General features: G+C 45.0%; 1 protein-coding gene across 1 annotated transcript in view; it reads right to left on the reverse strand.

Annotated features, from left to right (window-relative positions):
* Nucleotides 1-15,130: 15,130 nt before the first annotated feature.
* GPC4 (glypican 4) overlaps nucleotides 15,131-19,131 on the reverse strand; it is a 107,960-nt gene continuing 103,959 nt past the window's right edge. Inside the window, exons 5-9 of the mRNA XM_007462874.1 lie at nucleotides 17,682-17,812; nucleotides 17,442-17,588; nucleotides 16,720-16,856; nucleotides 15,883-16,058; nucleotides 15,131-15,777 (exon numbers count right to left, since the gene is read on the reverse strand). Coding sequence (XP_007462936.1) covers nucleotides 15,572-15,777; nucleotides 15,883-16,058; nucleotides 16,720-16,856; nucleotides 17,442-17,588; nucleotides 17,682-17,812 — 797 coding nt within the window. The 3' untranslated portion in view covers nucleotides 15,131-15,571. The remainder of the gene's footprint in view (nucleotides 15,778-15,882; nucleotides 16,059-16,719; nucleotides 16,857-17,441; nucleotides 17,589-17,681; nucleotides 17,813-19,131) is intronic.

Here is a 19,131-nt window from a genome sequence, read left to right on the forward strand (position 1 = left end):
CTGAACCAGCCTCCAGTTCCCCAACAGCCCAGCCCTCTCCAGAGTAGGGATCCGCCTGTATAATCAGCTTGCCTACGCCATGGTGGTCTGGCTGGCATCCACTCATGGTGCCTTCCAACCTGAGTCGTTACTCAGCTTATCTGCAATCCACGTAGCCACCCGACAAGTCTGGCCGCATCGCCAGACAGGCTCCTGCCTGTTATAAAAACAGTGAGTAGGATGGGCCCGGCCTTCCCTCGGGGAAGCAGCCAAAAGTATAGACTAAATGGAAACCGTCTTCCTCTTGGCCAGTCATGACAAGGTTCTGGAGACCATCTTGGTGGCACGTTCTCTGGAGGATGTGAAACAGTCCAGTGGCTGGTGTTTTTCGGAGCTAATGAGTGATTTGGGAAACTTGGAAGCAGCCTCCCACGCCCTGCCCTTCCGCACCGCCCTCTCCTCAAATCCCTCAATGATGATGTCATTGCTTCGGCTGAAGACGTTGCTCCCTGTCAAAATGCAGGTGCTCCAGGAGGGAAAGCACACCAGCCGAGTCTCTAGGGTAGGAAGAGACTGCTACCTGGGAGGCTGAGGGGGCCTGGGACAAACCTGGCCTTCCTTAGTTTTTTTTTTCCGATTTCAGAATTTGTCTGTGAGAGATTGAGGCTCCGATGGGTCTGAGCACTGATCACGCCAGCGATGACTGCCGGAGAAGCAGGTCATGGGTGACAAGATGACAAAGGCCAATGTTGAAGGAAGCTGGATAAGACCACCAAGCTGATAGGACCTCTTTTTTTTTGGCGGGGGGGTACGCGGGCCTCTCACTGCTGTGGCCTCTCCCGTTGCGGAGCACAGGCTCCGGACCCGCAGGCTCAGCGGCCATGGCTCACGGGCCCAGCCCCTCCGCGGCATGTGGGATCTTCCCGGACCGAGGCACGAACCCGTGTCCCCTGCGTCGGCAGGTGGACTCTCAACCACTGCGCCACCGGGGAAGCTGATAGGACCTCTTGATGCAGCCTCACACCAGCCCACCATGAGTCCATGCAGTCATGAAATCGGTGACTTTGAACGACAGAGCAGGACTTACAGTTCCAAGCATGCTGCTTCCTCCTCCCAAGTACAGATGTGAAGCACTGTTCACGTGCCCTGCCTTTGGAACCCACTTCTGAGTCGAGCAAGAAAATCTCTCTCCTTCTTTCATAATCGCATCTCGTTTTCGTGCAAAATTACTTACCTTGAGACTGAGGGCACCCCACGAGAACTTGGCTTCCTTGGCATCTATATAATATGCTGAAGGATCTGGTTAGTGACAGAACGCTGTGTCCAGTGCATCAGACTTGGCCTTTACTAACTTCTGACTATTAAAAAAATTATATCCATCATCAGAGTCAGGAGATGTGCCCCAAAGTGGGGGGGACTCCAAGTGTGCCACAGGCTGGGACAACACTCCCTGCTGAGTAACAGGAGCAGTGAGTAGCTAACCTCTTGAGGGAACAGCCTAAAGAGACACCACTGGAAAAATGAGGGCACGTCTGTTAAAGGAGAATGGCCAAGTATGACTATTGGGAATTGGGAACAATTTTCTGAAGGTTGGTTCCACAGCCTATGTCAGACTCTTGGCCACTGTTAGAGAAGAATGAATCTGCCTTAACCGTATTTCCACAAAGCCAAAACCAAATTCAAAGCCCATGTCTGAACATGGGGTGGCCAGAGCCAAAAAAGGGAGTTGGAAGGGAGGAGTAGGGCTGCTGCAAAGATAGTGGCTTCAGAGTTGGTGGCGGAGGGAAGGAACATGAATCAGGAGGATGGTGAAAAGAGGGGGTAACATTATAGATGGAATCAACTCTAATTTGAAAAGATACATGCACCCCAATGTTCATAGCAGCATTATTTACAATAGCCAAGACATGGAAACAACCCAAGTGTCCATCAACAGATGACTGGATAAAGAAGATGTGGTGTACACACACACACACACACACACACACACACACACACACACCATGGAATACTACTAAGCCATGAAAAAGAATGCAATTTTGCCATTTGCAACAACAATGGATGGACTGGGAGGGCATTATGCTAAGTGAAATAAGTCAGACAGAGAAAGACAAATACTGTATGATGTCACTTATATGTGAGATCTGAAAATTACTACAAACTAGTGAATATAATAAAAAAAAAAGAAGACTCACAGATATAGAGAACACACTAGTGGTGATCAGTGGGGTGAGGAAGGGGGAGGGGCAAAAACAGGTAGGGGATAAGCTACAAGTATATATTGTGCAACATGGGGAATATAGCCAATATTTTGTAATAACTATAAATGGAGTATAACCTTAAAAAATTGCAAACCACTATATTGTACACCTGTAACATAATATTACAGTACGTCAGCTATACTTCAGTTCAAAAAAATGTGATATCATGTCTCTGACAATGCAAGCATATTTATAGGCAGTCTTCCCAGCTGGACATAGAGAAAATCTTTCCATAGCATCATACTGAGATTCGAGAACAATTGACTAGAATCCATTATTCTGGTGAGCCTGGACAACTACTTTTGGTCTGGTTAGGCAGTGGTGATCCATGTAGTCAGAGAAGAACAGTCACTGGGGGACAAAAGGTCCCTTAATCTCTACCCTAGACTCTCCCTGGGACATTGTCCCGAACCCCTACCCACTGCAGCACAGCAATCAATGCTACCAAGCCCTTGAACAGTCATGGCCAAGGCGGGAGCCATTGTTATTCCCCATTCATCTGGATTCATGTGAACACAGCAAATACACCATCCTACACTGCGGGAAGGTGGCACCAAGGGAAATGATCTCTTCCCACAGGGACAACCAGTTCAGCTTGGCTTCTCCAATCTAACCGGGGAAGGAGCAATGTGGGACTCACATACAATGACTACTTTCAAAGCTAATACTGCAATGCATTTCCTTAAAACATTTTCCCCCAAAATGTTAGTTATTTGGATATGCTATGGTCTAATCTCTTGTTAAAATTTAAACCAGTCAAACCCAAAATGGGCTTGAATTATGAAAAATATTTACAGATCTTAATGAAGACAAGCCAAAAATTTCCCAGAGTTATTTGGTTGTTTATTTTTTTTTAAGTATCTCTTGGCAACACATATGAAGTTGCAAGGAAATTTTAGTTAGAAACATCTGAAAACTTCCATTTCCAGTAAACACATGGGTGACAAGATGACAAAGGCCAATGTTGAAGGAAGCTGGATAAGACCACCAAGCTGATAGGACCTCTTTTTTTTTGGCGGGGGGGTACGCGGGCCTCTCACTGCTGTGGCCTCTCCCGTTGCGGAGCACAGGCTCCGGACCCGCAGGCTCAGCGGCCATGGCTCACGGGCCCAGCCCCTCCGCGGCATGTGGGATCTTCCCGGACCGAGGCACGAACCCGTGTCCCCTGCGTCGGCAGGTGGACTCTCAACCACTGCGCCACCGGGGAAGCTGATAGGACCTCTTGATGCAGCCTCACACCAGCCCACCATGAGTCCATGCAGTCATGAAATCGGTGACTTTGAACGACAGAGCAGGACTTACAGTTCCAAGCATGCTGCTTCCTCCTCCCAAGTACAGATGTGAAGCACTGTTCACGTGCCCTGCCTTTGGAACCCACTTCTGAGTCGAGCAAGAAAATCTCTCTCCTTCTTTCATAATCGCATCTCGTTTTCGTGCAAAATTACTTACCTTGAGACTGAGGGCACCCCACGAGAACTTGGCTTCCTTGGCATCTATATAATATGCTGAAGGATCTGGTTAGTGACAGAACGCTGTGTCCAGTGCATCAGACTTGGCCTTTACTAACTTCTGACTATTAAAAAAATTATATCCATCATCAGAGTCAGGAGATGTGCCCCAAAGTGGGGGGGACTCCAAGTGTGCCACAGGCTGGGACAACACTCCCTGCTGAGTAACAGGAGCAGTGAGTAGCTAACCTCTTGAGGGAACAGCCTAAAGAGACACCACTGGAAAAATGAGGGCACGTCTGTTAAAGGAGAATGGCCAAGTATGACTATTGGGAATTGGGAACAATTTTCTGAAGGTTGGTTCCACAGCCTATGTCAGACTCTTGGCCACTGTTAGAGAAGAATGAATCTGCCTTAACCGTATTTCCACAAAGCCAAAACCAAATTCAAAGCCCATGTCTGAACATGGGGTGGCCAGAGCCAAAAAAGGGAGTTGGAAGGGAGGAGTAGGGCTGCTGCAAAGATAGTGGCTTCAGAGTTGGTGGCGGAGGGAAGGAACATGAATCAGGAGGATGGTGAAAAGAGGGGGTAACATTATAGATGGAATCAACTCTAATTTGAAAAGATACATGCACCCCAATGTTCATAGCAGCATTATTTACAATAGCCAAGACATGGAAACAACCCAAGTGTCCATCAACAGATGACTGGATAAAGAAGATGTGGTGTACACACACACACACACACACACACACACACACACACACACACCATGGAATACTACTAAGCCATGAAAAAGAATGCAATTTTGCCATTTGCAACAACAATGGATGGACTGGGAGGGCATTATGCTAAGTGAAATAAGTCAGACAGAGAAAGACAAATACTGTATGATGTCACTTATATGTGAGATCTGAAAATTACTACAAACTAGTGAATATAATAAAAAAAAAAGAAGACTCACAGATATAGAGAACACACTAGTGGTGATCAGTGGGGTGAGGAAGGGGGAGGGGCAAAAACAGGTAGGGGATAAGCTACAAGTATATATTGTGCAACATGGGGAATATAGCCAATATTTTGTAATAACTATAAATGGAGTATAACCTTAAAAAATTGCAAACCACTATATTGTACACCTGTAACATAATATTACAGTACGTCAGCTATACTTCAGTTCAAAAAAATGTGATATCATGTCTCTGACAATGCAAGCATATTTATAGGCAGTCTTCCCAGCTGGACATAGAGAAAATCTTTCCATAGCATCATACTGAGATTCGAGAACAATTGACTAGAATCCATTATTCTGGTGAGCCTGGACAACTACTTTTGGTCTGGTTAGGCAGTGGTGATCCATGTAGTCAGAGAAGAACAGTCACTGGGGGACAAAAGGTCCCTTAATCTCTACCCTAGACTCTCCCTGGGACATTGTCCCGAACCCCTACCCACTGCAGCACAGCAATCAATGCTACCAAGCCCTTGAACAGTCATGGCCAAGGCGGGAGCCATTGTTATTCCCCATTCATCTGGATTCATGTGAACACAGCAAATACACCATCCTACACTGCGGGAAGGTGGCACCAAGGGAAATGATCTCTTCCCACAGGGACAACCAGTTCAGCTTGGCTTCTCCAATCTAACCGGGGAAGGAGCAATGTGGGACTCACATACAATGACTACTTTCAAAGCTAATACTGCAATGCATTTCCTTAAAACATTTTCCCCCAAAATGTTAGTTATTTGGATATGCTATGGTCTAATCTCTTGTTAAAATTTAAACCAGTCAAACCCAAAATGGGCTTGAATTATGAAAAATATTTACAGATCTTAATGAAGACAAGCCAAAAATTTCCCAGAGTTATTTGGTTGTTTATTTTTTTTTAAGTATCTCTTGGCAACACATATGAAGTTGCAAGGAAATTTTAGTTAGAAACATCTGAAAACTTCCATTTCCAGTAAACACTGACAGCAAGCAACTTCAAAGGCTCTGCCACCTAATCACTGAGCAAACAGTACACGTGTGGACACTTTGGAGTCGGCAGAAAACGCTTTCTAATATTTAGAGCTCCCTAGAGATAACATGGCTTGTTAAGTGGTGAGATCCCTGCCACTGGAGGTGTTCAAGCAGTGTTTGGGCAACCACTTGGCAGGACTACTGTAAAGGGCAACCAATCACTAAAGATTCACGATTGACCTGGATGTCCTTGAAGAGACCGTGGGAATTGAGTTGAGCTGGTATGTCTAGAAGGTGATGAATTTCTTTCTTTGTAGCTCTGCATTCTGGAATCCCTGAAGCTCAATGAAGTTGTCTATCCCTGCCAAAGTTGCTGATGCCTAATGCACTTCCCCACCCCAGATGCAGCAAGAGTGCCCTATAGGCCTACTGGTGTTGCCCTCTGGTAGTGCACAGGTGTAGTCAACCCAGTTGTTCACCTACCCAATAGATGTTCCTCCCTTCTTCCTTGCCCATCATCCCCTAATTTGTTCAGGGTAGTGTTCATCCCCCTCCCTGTAGCCACGTCTTTCAGGTAAAACTGGCCTCCGCCCAGGGCATGAATCTTGGTTAGCCTTCATACTCAACAGCTCAGGGCATGTGAGCTGATTCTAGGCAATGAGAGGTGAGGGGATGTCTGCTGGACGAGGGTATTAGCTCTTCAAAGGAGACTTGAGAATAAAAAAAGAGTCTCATTGCTACCAGCAGGAAGTTGCGTGTGAAGATGTATTATGACTGCAACTGTGACAGCCATCTTTTTTTTTTCAGCTTTATTGAAGTTTTACAACCATCTTTCAACCATGAGCAAAGCTATCCAACATGCTGAAGTTGGCAAAGTTGAAAGATGGAAAGGCTCTGGATCCTTCATAATAACGTTGAGACGTAACCATCCCTGGAGCTTCCCTACACCACGGCGTCTTGTTATGTGAGATGATAAATCCCTTGTTGTTTAAATCATTTTGAGTTGGATTTATCCTTACTTGTAGCCACGAGCGTCTTAACTAATACCACAGTCTTCGATCGGATCTCGTCCTCTCAATGTCTTATAGAGATGTGGCGAAACCACTCTTTTAATCCATGTGGTCTGGGCCAGAAGATTACAGGAAAGACAGACAAGGGGATTACTCAGAATCACCCGTTCACTCCAATAACAGTCTTCCAAGACCACTTTGGATTCTTTGGGGAGATACAGATGGGAACTTGATCCTGGGAAACACTTCTGCATAGCTTTCTCCTTTCTCCCTGTCAACTCTGGAATCAGAGGAGCTGGTGCAGCTTCCTTATGTGACCTGGAGAGAAAAACCTTTCTTTACAAAGCAGATGGCAACTCCCCAGGAACTCAGAGTCTGGCGGGAAATGGAGAACAGTGGAGAGAGGTGGGGTGGGGATGGGTGATCAAGAGGCTGAAGAGGTGCTCGCCTGAGGGTCCTGCTTGCCTGCCTCCTGGATAAAAGGCTTAGTGTGTGGAATTTTCCTCTAGGGGCTCTGGTAGAGAAGGGTAGAAAGAGGTGTATTTTAGGGATGGAGAACAGTGAAAGGTCAGGGTGGAGGGGTAAAGGGACCCTTTGGAGCTTCTCCTGTTCTGAACCCTCAAATCAGAATATGTCATCATTAGAGAGTTAGAACATTTTCTTGCCAGCAAGAAGCAGGTTTCACACTCCCATTTGCTCATTTTCTAGAAAACCTCAGCCTAACTCTTTGATGTAAATGCAGCTTTCCTGCTATCACTCGGCAATAGTCGGTGTCCAGGCTAGCTCCATTCTAAATGTGGACAGTTCCCAGCCCACAGAGAGGGCGCCAAGAGGGCAGATGGGGCCACGATCTTAAGAGTCCCTGCAGCTGGAACTCCTTCCTATCCAGGCCCCAACCTGTTTCCCAGCTCCTGAAGTCTAAAAGAGAAAAGCCCAGCAAGAAGCCAAGCTTTGCAGTTTTCAAGCTGTGATCACCCAAGGGGCAAAATGACACAAGCCACCTGGGACGGCAGGAGGCAAGCAGGCAGGGATTCTCCTTAACCTGATGGATATTTGGCCCGTTCATCCCCCAAGCTGGCCGTCTAATGCTTGCAGAGGTTTCCCCACTCCCTTGCAATCCCAAGGTCCCTGCAGGACGGTGTCTGGGGAACCAGACTCCAAGGATCCTTCTCTGTGTTTCTCTGCAGAGCCAGGAGGCCAGAGCAGAAGGGTGTGGCCTAAGATGCCTTGGAGCTCTGGAGGGCCTGTGTGGGCAGAGGCATGCAGGTGAGCTGGAAGCAGTGCCCAAAGAAATGGAGATGTGTGCGTGTAGATGGCTGGCATGCAAGGGTGTGATGGGCTGGGAGGCCGGGAGGAGCGCTTTTAATGTGTCTGACTGCATTCTGAGTCTGGACGTACAAAAGGTACTCCTTGGGTGGGACTGCGTTGTCTTCACCAGTAAGTTCCAAGTCAAGATCGTTTGGGAGAGGCTAGAGTGTACGGGGTTATGAAGGGAGCTGAGCGCTTTAGGCTGCAGAGTAGTGTTCAGCACGTTGTCAAGCCCAAGGACAACCCCATACTTAGTTCACCTTCTTTATACACCCTGGGCATCGGGTCAAATCCTATTCAATTATTTGCCCCCCTTGAATTTTCAATTGCCTTGCCTGGCTTTTGAGAGCTTCGTATTGACCACCCCCTTCCCTAGTACCATACTAGCAAACGCATTGCCTCTGCGTTTTACACACATTTCCTTTCTGCCGCCTCACTACGCATACCTATCACACTACCATCCCCAGACCAGTTAGTCCCACATCCCCATTTCTCCCCAGTGGCTTCCTGACGATAAGGACCCCATCTGACTTACATCCCCCCTCGTCCTCCCGTGCAGAAACCAAGGCCAGATGTGTCATAGATCAGATTACTGCCCCAAATCCCATGTGATGTTGGAGGCCCACATATCCAGAGCCATTAGAGACCTCTGCTCACAAGTAGCTGGCCTCTCTAGATAGTTCATCTTTGGAGTCTGTTTCAATAAGACAAGGACTTGCAAATTCGTTTGCTTGTACATTTCTCCGAAAGGGAACTTAGCAGACAAATCACACAATGTGAGGCACAATAGGATCCAGCCAGCCCTGACTTGTGTGGAGGCCAGTGGCCCAAGGGGGGCAAGTTGAAGGACACCAGTCCCTCACAGCCACCTCGGACGCTGCCTTCCTCCCCCATACCACTCTGACCCACCTCTTGGATCCAGGGATTTCATTCGTCATCAGCGTACAGCATCTTTGGTTTATTCAGTTACATAACTCACTACTCATTGAGTAAGGGAAGAAACCCTCTTTGTTCAAAATGGACCATTTTCACATTCTAAGAAGGCAGTTGGCTAAACTTTAGTTCTAGAAATTCACCCTTCCCACAACTCCCGATTCTAGAGGTGTGATTCACATTGCCTCTCAGCGCCTCTCCTCAGACTAGTGAAGCCATCACTTGCCTTTCATTTGGAGGCAGAGTCCACAGTCCCTGCCGATCTTAAATTACGTCTCTCTGGACCTTGTAACAAGGTCTGAATACCTCTAGTCAAGGACCTTTCCAAATTTTTCTAGCACATACGGTCTGATGGGCATGCTAGGACGTATGTTCAGGAAACAACCAACAAAAGCTCCAGGGTTCTCTCCCCTCCACCCCCTTGTCCGAGGTAGGAAATGGCAAGTCAAAATCTCTTGACCCTAAAGCACAGATTTTGTCTTCAGACGTTGTCCTTTCTAAGATGAACTAAGACCAGCCCAGCAGGAGGAACCTATTGTTACACTCCCCAGGCTAGAGCAGCCCCTGTTATCTCGGATCTTTGTGTCCAATCTCTGACCCAGGTGTAACTTTCAAGGTGGAATCTTGTCAAGGGCTCTTTAAGAAGCCCAGATACTATTCACTGGGCCCCATTTATCCCATCTATCCTCACAAAGCTCCGGCTGATTAAGCAGGTGTGAATGTTCCCAGCACCACGGTATTCTTCTCAACAGATCAAGGCAGCTGTCCGGGCACCCCCAGAGCCCATTCGCACAGGATCACGTGAGGCTGTCCTGCAGAGGACCGACAGGTTCACTTGACTTAATCCCAGTTCTTCAAGAACCAGCAAGTAGAGACCACATGGTCCCTTGCACTATCATCCGAGCTCTTTCTGTTTTGAAATCGGGCTGAGCAAAGAGCCACTGCCACTGCGGTTAGAAAACCTCAGCATCATCAAGATTTGTCTCCAGGTGGTCCTGGACTCCTTGCCCTGAACTCCGGTCAGCCAAGTCAACCAGTGTCTGCCATGACCTTACCCTGGCCCTTCCACAGGACCAGGACAGCTCTACGTGCAGCAAGTCTGACAAGCCCCATCCCCCTTCCTGATGATTCAGGGAGGTGGAATAAGGGGAAAAGGGTAATCAGAGGAAGAATACCACTTCAGATAAACAGGCTTTTGTGGCAGACCAACCTCGGTTCCAGACCTGGTTCTTGCATTTCTTACCTGTCGCCCCTTGGACAAGTTACCCAGCTTCTTGCAGTCATTTGACACATCTGCAAAATGGAGGGATTTCTACTCTGCCGGATCGTGTGAGATCATTGCCGTGGCCCAGCTTTTGTGCCAGGCACACAGGTTCATCCCACCTCGCTGCTCAGTCGAGAGGTTACAGGTGAATTAACGGCAAGGAACTACTTTCCTTTTTACAGTAAACATGCCCAAATAACTGTTCCTTGCTGCTGCCAGAGCTCATTCCAAAGTACTCAGAACTCCCAACAGAATAACAACAATTTTTCTTTACACTTGAGACATGAGAGCAGGGGCACTGAAGACCTTGAAAGGCAAGTGTAGTGAAAGAGGACTGAGATCCTAGTGCATGTTCAGAAAACCACCCACTGACCATGATTATTTCTTTCTGGCCAACCTGGCACCAACTGCCCATGCCGTGAGTCACCAAGAACACTGGGTTATAGGCAGCTTGAGGCTGTCAATGGTGATGCAGAAAAGCAAATCCCAGGCAGTGGTAAATCTAAGAAGTTCTATCTAGAATGCATTTTATATGTGCATGTGTGTATATATTTTTTTCTTGGCAGGAGACTTACCTTCCAAATTATGTTTCCCTTAGGCTATTATTAAACTAGTGTGCATTTCCCAAGCGTGTCACACCACTACCAGCAGGGCAGCCCATAAGTGACTGGGATAGTCTAACTGGGTAGAGTCTAACTGGGATTAAGTGTTTGAAAATACACAAATACACCTCTGTGTGTAGATATGATTGTGTGTATACACACACAAACACACAGGACTTCCAACTCTGTCTGCTAAGAAACACAAGCGCAGAGAACTTTAATCAAAGTCCATAAGACCTTTAGAAAAGCATGTTGGGTCAGCACACATGTGCTGTTTTTTCAATTCTTTAACCACACCTGTCACCTTTCATCAGCTTTAACCTGATAGGATCGACACATGAAAACCTTGTTCTTTACAATGATCCTGTATTATTTTTTCAGAATTCCTAACATTTAAATGTCAAAAGTAGAGTAAAATGGGCATTTAATTCCGCACATGGACACTCATGCTGAGAAATGGATTTCTGTAGTTTTTACTGATTAATTCCGAATTTAGAAATCACTTCAAACATTGATGAGTAAAAATTTAATCTTACATGAAAACTGAATGTGGACATTTGCATATCCTAATGATTCCTCCACCGCTGGACAGAAATATCACGCAGTAACCCAGACAACCTAGTTACACATTTTCCTAACACTCTCACCCCCATCCTGTGTGGCAGTTGATGGTGCTTCCAGGCATCTGGGCATGAGGAAACATTAAGAGTACTTCATTCTATTAAATTGAGTCGATTCCAGAGCACATTTCATTTCTGAACCATTTCCAAGCATTAAGAGTGGTATTAATGTGCTGTGTTCTAAGAGGATCTTCCCCATCGCTTTTGCCAATGTCTTCACTGGTGATGATATGGAAATAAAGCGCCAAAAATGAAGCTTAATGAACCACAGACAGCATCCTAATCGTGTACTCCAGGATGATAGCACTACAACGCCCAACTGCTCCTCGTCAAGTCCATGTTTGTTTCTTGAAAAATTACCTAGATTAATCTGGGCCAAAATGCAGTAAAAATGCAAACTGTGGTAGCATGGAGAAGCCATGCCTTTAGAACAGGAATCCATTATCTTTCAGGGACCCCTCTTCCTCCTCTCAATACTTTTTAAAGTTAATCTAAAAAATATGAGATGATTGGGTATGATATGCTACCTTTCATGTAAAGAGGCAAAAAAGAAAAATCTATTCATATTTGCTTCTATTTGTATAAAGGAACTTTGAGAGAAGATATGTTAAACAACTAATAAGTTTATCTAACGTGTGGGAGGTAACTGGGCAGATGGATGCAGGAACAGGACAGAAACTTGCGCTTTGCACCTTTATAGTACGTGTTTTGGTTTTTAAACCCTGTCTATATATTACCTATGTAAAAACTAAATTAGACAAACAAATATTATATGGCATTTGCCTTACTGATGGACTCGAAACTCCTATATGACCAGGTTATCTTTCAGGTATTTTTCACATATATAAAAAGGATTTTTAGAAGAAAATAATTAGGAGTTTAAAAGTGGAAACTGAACTTTTAAAGTATAATGTATCACGGAATGCCGACTAAGCTTTAAGTTGGAAGAAACTTCTCAGTGCTTTTTTTTTTTTCCCCCCCCAGTACGCGGGCCTCTCACTGCTGTGACCTCTCCCGTTGCGGAGCACGGGCTCCGGACAGGCAGGCTCAGCGGCTCCGGACACGCAGGCTCAGCAGCCATGGCTCACGGGCCCAGCCGTTCCGTGGCATGTGGGATCTGCATCGGCAGGCGGACTCTCAACCACTAGCGCCACCAGGGAAGCCCCTCAGTGCTTTTTTATTTCAAAAAAAGAAAGTTGAATTTGGTAGTCTGGTATTTGCTTGAGAGTGAGCGCACACACACACACACACACACACACACACACACAGAGGCTTCCTGTAGTAGTTATTAACATACTACCTTTTAGCTATGCAAATGGACACAGTCTGCCAACACAAAAGGGCAAGTAGAATTTTGTGTAGCACCATCTATACTTATTTTTATTGTGGTTCTGTCATCACATATGATAAATTTTACTGCAAAAATTTAACTGTTAATTTTCGTAAAAAATTACCTGCAAACTGTTAGGGTTCTAACACACAGGAACTAAAGTTCAAAAATTTAAGTCAATTGTTTGTATGGTTTTATCAAAATCATAGGTGCTAATTACTGACTTTTTGAAATAAAGTACAAATCTAAGTGTCATAAAATGTTGTTTCTTAAGGTACAGATGAGAAACGACTTTGTAAAGCACGAACCCTTCACGTGCTATTAACTGAGGCTTTGGAAAAGTAAGGTCTCCTCACAAAGCTTTTCTTCTACCTCATATGCTAAACTCTTAGGTTTTAAAATATTCAACTTGCCTTTATTCCTGTTTTGGGGAGGGTGTAGGGGTGTGAGCCTGCCAGCTGGTTAGAAGCCAAGAGTTATCCAGTCAGACCTGAGTGGAAAAGTCTAGGATTTGTTTATTTCATATTCAAGTTCAAAAGCAAGAGACAATTTAAATAATAACAGAGTAACAGGGAAAAAAATGCAAAGAAAGAAAACAAATCAGTTAGACTCCAGAAGAACCTTCAAGAATATTTAATTCGGAAAATGTTATTGGTTTCAAGAACTTGACTGAAAGAAAACAGCTGGGCAGAGTTCAAGGTTTTAAATTAAAAAACAATCTAACAAAGTCTATGGGGATAACTCTTTGAGCCACATTTTGGAGACCAGATTCATTTCTACCAAGTAAAAATAATAGCAGTCTAAGCTAAAAAGGAAATTCCTCGCAACTGAGGTAGTTACTAAGTATCAGCACATTTTCCAAGTTCTCACAAGGCAGCTTAGCTATTTACAATCAATTTTTCCTCATACATAAATGGACCGCCTTTTCAATTTTATGTTGTCTTCTGTGATTTGTTTAAAAAATAAAAGAACAAAACACTTATACACACCAGCCAGAATACGCCTATTTTATTAACATCATGCTTTAATAAATAACTGGCTACTTCTAATAAAATTTAAGCCTCTGTTGACAACAGCCCCCAATATTCCATTTTGTCCATTCTATAGAATTTGGTGTAAAAAGTTGAAGGAAATGTAGACCCTGAGCTATCAAGTAATTATGTTTCAATATAAAAATAGAGAATTACTCTTACAACTGAAGATTAAACAATAACACAAACAACCTCTCTGTGAGTTTTAGCTTCCGGGGAATTGGTTGGGATCTTAATGGCTGTCTAAAGCAGGAAGAGACTTGCAGAGCATGATTCTTTCTGAAGACTTCTGGGAACTCTTTTTAACGTGGTTTTGTTACATTCTCATAGTTTTATGGGCTGTCATTTGGTAAGGACTCAAGGAAAGAAAGGGCTCCAAAGGGGCCAAGGCAGTGCTTACTTACTCTTTGGCCTGGGACAAGAGATAATGGCCTTTGCCCGTTCACCAGAGCGGCTAAAGGTCATCACTGAGATGTGGTCTTCTCAGCTCTACCTACTCCGACTCCTTCCCTGTGCCCCGCCAAATCCCAACACATGAAAAACAATCTGGACACTCAGATCTCCCCAAGTGGGCTACTTGGCTGATAGGGTAGCACACAGCTGTGAACCATGCATGGCAAGACCCTTGCCTTTCCCATCAGACGGGGCTGGGAGAGAAAAAGACTCAAATAAGACACCTTAAATCTCTTTTAAAAAAAAAAACACCTGGGATCCAAAAACAAACGCAAATACACCTGGCTTGGACGAAAATTTTGCTTGAGTGTTGATAGTTACTCCCTGAGCCCAGGCTGTACTAGCCCCCAGACAGCTCCCTCTATATGACCGGGGTTGAAATCTGCAACAAGAAGGACCAAATGAGACTGTTGGGATATCAATTCAAGGAGGGTCAAGTGTGGACACGAAGACCAGCAAACGGTGGGCGTGCTCACTTGCCTGGATAAAAAAAAACAAACCAAACCAAACCCACCCCCAAACTAAGTGTGAACAGGTGATAACTACGATATCCTGCATGCCTTATATCTTTCGAGGGAGAATGCATCAGGAATCTTCTAGATGGACTACACTTTAAGTATAAGCGGCTTCAAGAAATGGACCTGTGATCTTAGTTTATACAATCCAACTCAACCAAAATGGGTAGTCTGCAGTCTCTTCCAGTCACCAGCTCTAAATGAGGTATAACCTTCTTGTGTTGATGTTTGAATACAACCTGACAAGTGACTCAGAAGCCCCCTTGCGCCTTCACATTCTGTCCTAACTTAATAAAAATTTTTTAAATGACCTCCTCTTCTCTCCAGATAAGGCAACTAAAAACCACAGGGATAAATGGCAATTTTACTGCTTGTTGGGCTTTTTCTTTTAATAAGGTAACATGATAAATAAAACCTGCTTCTGTACAGCTATTTAATATTTCAGAAATACGTACATGTTACATGCCAAGAAAGGCCCCTGGTTTTCTTGTAAGAAACAAGGTGAGACCGTATTGAAGAAGAAAAAAAAACCCCACAAACAAACAAAACAAAACAAAAACAAAAAGAACAAACAAACAGAGTGATAAAAATCACAAATGCACAACTAACTACAGTTCTGTACCTACACTGTTAGCCACATTTAACATGATTCTGAGGAAGCAGGACCGACCTTACGTACAAGTCCCCTTTTCCCGCAAAACTGAATGAAAAAACAAAGTCAGCATCTTTTAAACCAGTGGCCACATAGTAAAAACTGTACATTGTTGTCCATTCATTTAAAAAGCAAAGTCACTAGGATGGTATAAAAGTGATAACCGGTGCCTTTTTGATGATGAACACTTTTTCTCTAAGGTTGAGAATTATCTCCATTCTCCCTGCATAACCAGGGACAAGATGCAGAAGACAGTGAGGAGGAGGTAGGGCCGCGCCCCAGCGGGGACCCCAGCGCTGCTGGCTTTATCGCTGACACTCTTCCCAGAGTGGTCAGTTGCGTTATACTCAAGCTCCGAAGGGCACTGCTGATACTCACATCCGCTTCCACTTCCTTCTCCACTGCTCTCATCACCTATTTTTGGAAAAAAAAAAAAAAAAAATGGAATAGAGATTTCACTCTGCTGCTTCTCATCACAAGGTATACAACAAATTGTCCTTTAGAAGCAGAAATGCTTACTGATATCAAAGAAGTCCACATCATTCCCATTATAAGCATTCTTCATCTTACTGGTCATAACTCGAAGAGCCATGATTTGACGAAGGATCAGTATGTCCGGTTTGCTGGTGTCAACCTGGACCTCCGGATTATTGCCCTGGTTGGCTAATCCGTTTCCTGTCACTGCAAACAGGTACCTGCAATGAGGAATGACCCCATTCACATGATCAGTAAAACAAAAAGTTACAGAAGATAGTCAAAGATTCCTGCCTAGGTTCTAGCATTTTCCACAGAGTGCACTGAAATGCAAGTGCTTGCCTTTCGAATAACTCGAATCTCTCCTTTTCCTGGGTATACATTATGTTTCTCCAATCTGACTGTGACCTTTTTGAAAACTACCCATTTCGTGGAGGTTGGTGGGTCAGAGTGAGGTGGGTACTTGTCTAACTTACTGAGTATGTAGGGGAGGGAAACAGAGCATCGTCAAGTAAGAGAATGAGACCTTTGGAGAACTGGTACTTTATGAGGCCAGGCCATCGAGCACAGGACCACAGGTATAAAACATTAAAAATAATGACACTATTAAAACTGCTCAATCCCTCATTGCAGCTGTAACACCAGCTTATAACCACTGTCACAAACCTTTGACCCAGAACTCTTTGCAAGTAGCTGGGGGCCTTCCTGACACTTCTACAGCAGAGCCAATTCCTAAGAATGTCTAGAAGCCTTCCATGTCGTTGCCACCTACTTGTGAAATGCTTCATGCTGCCTCGACTCAACAACTGAGCAAACCTTCTCTGAAAGGTCTCCGGGCATCTACGAAGGGAGAGACTGCACACCCGTTCGATGGAGGCTAACCTGCTTTTGCCTTTTCCATTCCAGCAGTCATCCTCATTGCCGTTTCCTGCAGCCATCCTCTCATCGTTGCAGACGTTACTAGGAAGAGAGGACCAGAACTTCTTGGCCTGCTTCAGTTTCTCCTTGACGTCAGTAACCTCATTAAGAAAGAGAGAAAGAGAGACCTCTGTAAAACCCCAAAACCACCTACACATGTGCCCTTTTCATCACTGTAAAGTATCTCCAGAGTCTCTCCGTAGTCAGAAGAGAAAAATGCAGATCACACTGATATGTAAAATGTATAAAATCACCCAAAGAATCAACAGGTGAAATAGAAGCTCTGTGAAAACAATGTTGCCTAGATCCACCATCCATTCTCGCTCTCCATTAGAACCGCCATCTGAGGCCCACCGGGTCTCACACCCTGGAGATACACTGATACGACACAGTCTCTTCTCGCGGGCTTTTATAACTCAGGATACAACCTATGTGTTACCCACACTGTGAAACAAAAGGCAGGTGTTCAGATATGCCTCAGCACACCCCATTTGTTAGCCTACGGATGAAATTTCTGAGCTAGGGAATCAAAAGAGGCAGATTCACTGACATCCCTGTGCAAGTTGCTGGAAAACTTTTGCTTGAAAAGACCCAACAGTTGGAAGCGTCCCAAATAAAGATGCATTTGGAGCAAATGTTTTCCGTTCTTTGTCATTAAACACGGCCATTCCTGCCAAAGTGCTCACCAGTCGGTCCAAACTAGTGCCAGCTGCCGTGGTTGGGCGCTCCTCGGGGTGAAAGGGTCTGAAGCGGGCACTGAAGGCACTTTCGGAGATGGAACGGGAAATCCGACCAGCTGGGAGAGGCTTGGGGGGTCCACATCCCTGGAAAACCTGTATTGGCATAAGTGTGGTCACGTGATGGAAGTGACATCGCAGGCTGGAGCGGGCCCCTTCCTATCCTTTCCAGGACCCGGCCTTCCTTACCTTCTGAGACACCTGCACGCTGTTCTCCTGCATGTTCATAATAGCATCCGAAATCTTCACATCGATGGGATCCATGACTGATTCAATGTTGAAAGGACCCTCTAACCTCTCGGCCACCATCAGCATAGCATCTAACATGAGGTTTGGGGCAGAACAATACAGCATACAAAGGAAATCATTAGCTTGGCCTGGAGTGATCAGTCTGATTATTTTACTGCCTTTGTTTCCCTTGGGGGGTGGTGATGGGGGGCAGGGGGGAGAGGCAGAGGCGTGATCATCATTAATTCATGCTTTTAGATCTATTTCTAGGACACAGAACTTCATTCAGTCAGTATGAACCACTAGCTCTCTAGAGTGTGAAGTGACCAGATGAAGGCTTTATTCTACAGCAAGGAAACCCAATCGGGAACCTTCTAACACACTGATTATTCATCCCTCCATGTGTCAGTGGCTGTCGTTGTCTGGCTCTGAGCTAGCTCCCAGCTGACAAACCTAAGGCTGGAAGCAGAATAACATTCCAGTTCTCCCAGAGACCTCCACGGATCTTCTCATTTCATGTTCCATTTACAAGAGTCAAAAACATAAATCAGTTCGAATCCTGGCATACCAATTCTTTTCTTTCATTTTTTAAATGAAACCCTTTCAGATCCTTGAGTGTGCAGTTAGAAAATACAAATGAAAGTGCTCCTAGGAACTCTAATGACCTTTCAAATAATGACATTTTGAGAAATGCAAGTTCTGTATTAAGATAAACTTCCTATTTCAAATTCAAGGGCCTTGAGTTATTTTAAAGCAAAAATATGTACCTTTTTTTTTTTTTTTTTGGGCGGTACACGGGCCTCTCACTGTTGTGGCCTCTCCCGTTGCGGAGCACAGGCTCAGCGGCCATGGCTCACGGGCCCAGCCGCTGCACGGCATGTGGGATCCTCCCGGACCGGGGCACGAACACGTGCCCCCTGCATCGGCAGGCGGACTCTCAACCACTGCGCCACCAGGGAAGCCCTGTACCTCTTTTTATTCAAATGAAAAGACAACCCAAGACAGGGCACAAAATCCATGTGTTCACAATATGAGTCTTCACTAATTACTCTGGAAACCACTTTTACATTCTGGAGGAGTCTAGAATATTTTAGGACACATTAAATCTCTTAAATGAAAAGCGCTGTACGGGTTTTCTTGTCATCCATGGTTCTTGGGATTATGCGATTTAGTAGTTTTCCCTGATACTTATTGTGTAAAATTAGAAGAAATTGGAAAGGTAATCTCCAAATGAGAAAAAGGATGCCTCATTCATGACACGCAGTGAACTTTTAAACTTGTTCCTTCCCCTTAAAGGAGAGTTAGAGCTCACATTCTCCACAGCCTTCAGGTAGTCCAAGGGTACCTGCCAGAAAGAAGGGCGAGTTTCTAGAAGATGGTGTGTCTCTCTCAAAGCGCAGGCCACAACTGA

Source organism: Lipotes vexillifer, unplaced genomic scaffold (assembly GCF_000442215.2).
Source record: "Lipotes vexillifer unplaced genomic scaffold, Lipotes_vexillifer_v1.1 scaffold481, whole genome shotgun sequence".
Lineage (NCBI taxonomy): Eukaryota > Metazoa > Chordata > Mammalia > Artiodactyla > Lipotidae > Lipotes > Lipotes vexillifer.